The following is a 4,514-nucleotide window of genomic DNA, read 5'->3' on the forward strand; positions in this document are numbered from 1 at the left end:
TTCTACAGCATTTTGATCAATTACCAAAAAATCAATATTGCAAACAAAAACAAGAAAAGAAAAGAAAAAAGAATAGCTTGCAAGTGAAGGATTTGGCTGGAGATTTACAAGCTTTTTGATCGGAGGATGAAGCATGCCTCAATCTACATAATTTGTTATTGGATTGTGTTAAGAATATATAAAAATCATATATTTAAAAGAAACTCAAATAATATTAATTACATGCATTAAATAAGTGCTATTTTATATGTTAATAATATCTAAAGTATTCAAAATAAATTTCACGACGTAATAATAAAATGGGAATTTATTTGAGTCATGAATTTTAACAGGAAGGCACACTTTAGCCAAACCCTTTAGAAATGTTCAGATCGGATGCAAAAAAGTGTGAAACGAATTTTAAATGTAGAAAAACTTGATAAAATATTACCCTTTAATAATAAGTCATTGTGCAAATAGTAACATAAGTTTTTTTTTTTTTTAAGAAATCATCTAAAAGAAAGTCCTTTTTTTCTTTGGATAATCATCAAGAGTATATTAAAAAGATCATAAAACTAATAGCCAAAATGAATACAAGGATATAAAAAAATAGACTTAGAAAATTTTTTTTGATCTATTACAGCAAACAACAAAGAAATTATCTAAGATTTCTTATTACACTATAATTTGATGTCATCAGAAAATCTTAAGAGGTCATTTCTTGTGTAATTGAAGTTTGAATCCAAAGCATGCAACCAAATTGCAACTCGATGAAAGATGGTGAAGAAACAATCAAATAAACTTATAGTTATCTCCTTAAAAATAATTTTGTTTCTCAACAATCAAACAAGCTTATACTCCAGGTAGTCCTACTGGAAATTAGTCTCTAAGCTGATCTTTGGAATTTGCCTTACACTATTTTAGATCACTGCAGAAGTAGCGAGTCAAGTGTGCTCGGTATACAACATTAGATATACCATCAATCCAAAACTTTCATAATTAAGGCTTTAGGCTAAAAAAAAGTCCTTAATTATTCAAATTTTTGAATTGGAAGATTGAAATATATGGAAATAATCAAAATAGAGAATCTAACACATATTTAAATCATATCTAAAGCCTAAAATTATAGTTGCCTTTTATAAAAGAAACTAAAATATATCGGTGTTTTATTATTTTCATCCTATAAGTTATCTTATTATATACTGTTGATTGCATTGTTATTTAATTTATAGTGTAAATTTTACTGGGATGTTGAAAATTACACCTTGGTTAACATGTTTTTTTTTTTTTTAATTAATATGGATATCCGGGTTAACTTACGTGTACCTCGACTAATTTCACGGATCTTAAAGTTAACGATTATATAAGCTTCTAGTAATCATTATATTAGCAATCACATAACTCAAACCTAAGATCACAAGAGTAGCAAACCTCTTGACCCTAAATTTTTACCACTAGCCACTTACTAGATGATTTGTTCCACATGTTTTTCATTTTTACATATTTATTCCCTATAATTTTTAGGTTCGGAATTCAAAATGCCCATATATTATTTTCCAGCTACTAAAAATAGTTAGAATTTATTTTTGTGGATGATATGTTGTCCTTTTTATTTATAAAAAGGACTCAAGTAAATGCATGATGTCCGCTTGAGTTAAAAAAATAGTAATAAACCAGTGGCTCTGGTCTTATTCTTTTTGAATCTTTACCCTTTTTTTCTTGTTTTATTTATTCTCTTTAAATAAAATTTTTAAAAATGATATTTGAAAAATAATTCAATTATGTCATTATTTTCATATAAGAATAGAGTTTTTTTTTATGATAATATTAATAATTATTTTATAAATAATTATATTATGTAGAGCTTTTTAAAATAATTTCTCATGAATATTTAATGAGAATAAAATATCTATTTTTATATTTTTATTATAAATGATTTAAATATTTTTATCAATTAATTATTATTTTTTTATTTATTTTTATATAGTCATGTTAAAATTGTAAAAACAAGTTTTTTTTTTTATTAAAACATACTTTCATATTATAATATCTGTTTTTTAGTTAAGAAACCATGTTTCTAATAAAAAAAAACATATATTTTTTAGTTAAATAAAAAGGAAATACATGAATAAGGAAGGAGAGTTTTGATTAGAGAAATATATATATATATATATATATATATATATATATTTCATTTAAATTATTAAAATGCTTATGAATATTTATTTTAAATACTTTAAGCTTTTATTCAAGAAACCATGAATTGATAAATAAAAAAGCTATTTTTTATCAAAAACAAAAAGAACAAAAAAAATGAATAAAAAAAAAAGGTTTTTAACTATCGTGATACGTTTTTTTTTTTTTTTCATCTAAAATTTAAATAATTTTTTTTTTTTAATTGTTGCATAATTAAAAAAAAAATGCAGCACGTGGGCAAACCGACCGACTAGTATATAACTATAGATGGTTGAAAAATATATAGATAGATTACTCAACTTGGCTCATTTTCCACTCGCTCTACTTATCTTCTCTTGACTCTGTTTTTCTTTTAATTATAAAAACACATTTTCATAGACACGTAAAACAAGAAAGAAGAAGAAGAAGAGAAGAACTGAAACAACAAAGGTATAAAGTTTTTAAAAATGAAGTTAGATCTTGGAAACCCGTTGACAAGCTCGGAAGAACACCAATCTGATACGATCACATATCTCTTTGCCTCTGAATTTGATCACATGCCTTCAAGAAATCTACTAAACTTCTTGGAAACATGTGATCACTTCTACGTCTCCTTTCGTCAGGAAGCCATTTCCCTCATTTTACAGGTAAGTGCACAGTGCTAAAAGTTATTGCTCTTGTATTTAGTGTTGTAATGATGACTTTCTTTGTTTGTCAGGCACAATGTTCCTGCAACTGTGGCCCCTTTATACCCTACCTTGCAGTTAATTTCATGGATCGATTCATTTCCAGGATGGAAATTCCGGTATGAAAAAGAACATCAAAATGATTTGTATTTTGCTATTCTGTTAAAATTCTTGATATGTTAAATTCTGGTTCATATTGCTGGTTCTTGGAAGCAAGGAAAGCCATGGATTCTTAGACTTCTGGTAGTCTCTTGCCTTTCTCTAGCTGCAAAGATGGAGGACACAGACTTCTCAATCTCTAATTTTCAGGTGACAGACCGTCGTATCTCCCCATTTATTGGTTGACAGTATGACATGAGGTTGGCCATGGAAACTTTTGATCAATTTAAACAGCAAAACAGGGAGACGAAGCTGGTTTCATCTTCGACAACAAAACAATTAAACGAATGGAGCTTCTCATCCTTGATACCTTGGATTGGAGAATGAGATCGATCACACCTTTCTCTTTCGTGCATTTCTTCATTTCCTTGTCGCAGCTTAAAGATCCAGCATTGACTCGAACTCTCAAGGACCGAGCTACGGAGATTATTTTTAAATCTCAGAATGGTAATCGTTATTTTTTCTCAAAATGTTTATTTTAGCTGCATTTATAGCTCAGTTCTGATTAGTAACTCCATGTTTGTTGTTGCAGAAATTAAGTTACTCAAGTTCAAGCCATCTATTATTGCAGCATCAGCCCTTCTTGTAGCATCCAAAGAACTACTCCCATTGCAGTTCCCTTCTTTCAAGTTCTCAATCTCCGCTTTTGAATGTGTGAATGAAGTAAGCCCAGAATTTCATTCTTTAGTTTGTTTATTTTTACACGAAAGATTTTCTGCTCAGCCATATTGGTGGTAATTGATGACTATTCGTGTTTTAGGAGAATCTGCTTAATTGCTTTGATACGCTGCGAGAAATGGTGGAGAACGAAAATGGCGAGAGGCAATGTTAGATACGAAGTCATGCACAAGAACCCCCATTATTACATGGAACGTTTAGTTGAGATTCCATGGATCATGAGAACAAAAACTCCAAGAAAACAGTTTGGAAGGGCAAGCATGTACTTTTATTTTTATAGATCATAACTATTGACCGAAGTGTTTGATTGATTCAATTATTTTTTATGAATTTGAGAGGTTGTTTTCGAGGTCAAAATCCATTTTAAAGACGTGGTTTTTAGTCCTTTTCTCATATTCAGAGATAAGCCTAGATTGCTTGTGTTTCAAAATTATAGTTTTTCTATATTTCTATGTTAATTTCAGATTTTGTTTATTTTTCAATTTATTATTGTTTAATTAAGAATTTTTTTTTTAATTAACATGAATATTTGAACTAATTTTACTTATTTTAATTAATTTTATAATTCCTAAAATTAATAATTATATAAACCTTCAGTTAATTTGTTGGTTGGATGTTAGTTATACATTGAATAAAATTTCAGATTTTTTCTCAAAGTTTATGTTATTTTGAGTTTTCAAGAATTAATAAATCAAATTTCTCATCACATCAAGTGTGCTTCATGCACCAATTAAGTGAGAAAGCAAGACGAAAGCAACATCACAATCTCCAATGGTGACACATAGCTGGAAAATGAGGGCATTGAATTGAACGGCCACAACAAATTAAAGACAAAAT

At 28.3% G+C, this 4,514-nt stretch overlaps 1 protein-coding gene across 1 annotated transcript; it reads left to right on the top strand.

The window, feature by feature from the left end:
* The first annotated feature begins 2,480 nt into the window (after positions 1 to 2,480).
* Positions 2,481 to 3,950, top strand: LOC118031673 (putative cyclin-D6-1). Its single transcript, XM_035036167.2, is given in 7 exon segments — positions 2,481 to 2,801; positions 2,873 to 2,959; positions 3,054 to 3,149; positions 3,242 to 3,446; positions 3,532 to 3,662; positions 3,760 to 3,801; positions 3,804 to 3,950. Coding segments are annotated over 7 exon segments (816 nt in total). The 5' UTR covers positions 2,481 to 2,621; the 3' UTR covers positions 3,879 to 3,950.
* Positions 3,951 to 4,514: the final 564 nt, after the last annotated feature.

Source organism: Populus alba, chromosome 11 (genome assembly GCF_005239225.2).
Source record: "Populus alba chromosome 11, ASM523922v2, whole genome shotgun sequence".
Taxonomy (NCBI): Eukaryota; Viridiplantae; Streptophyta; class Magnoliopsida; order Malpighiales; family Salicaceae; genus Populus; species Populus alba.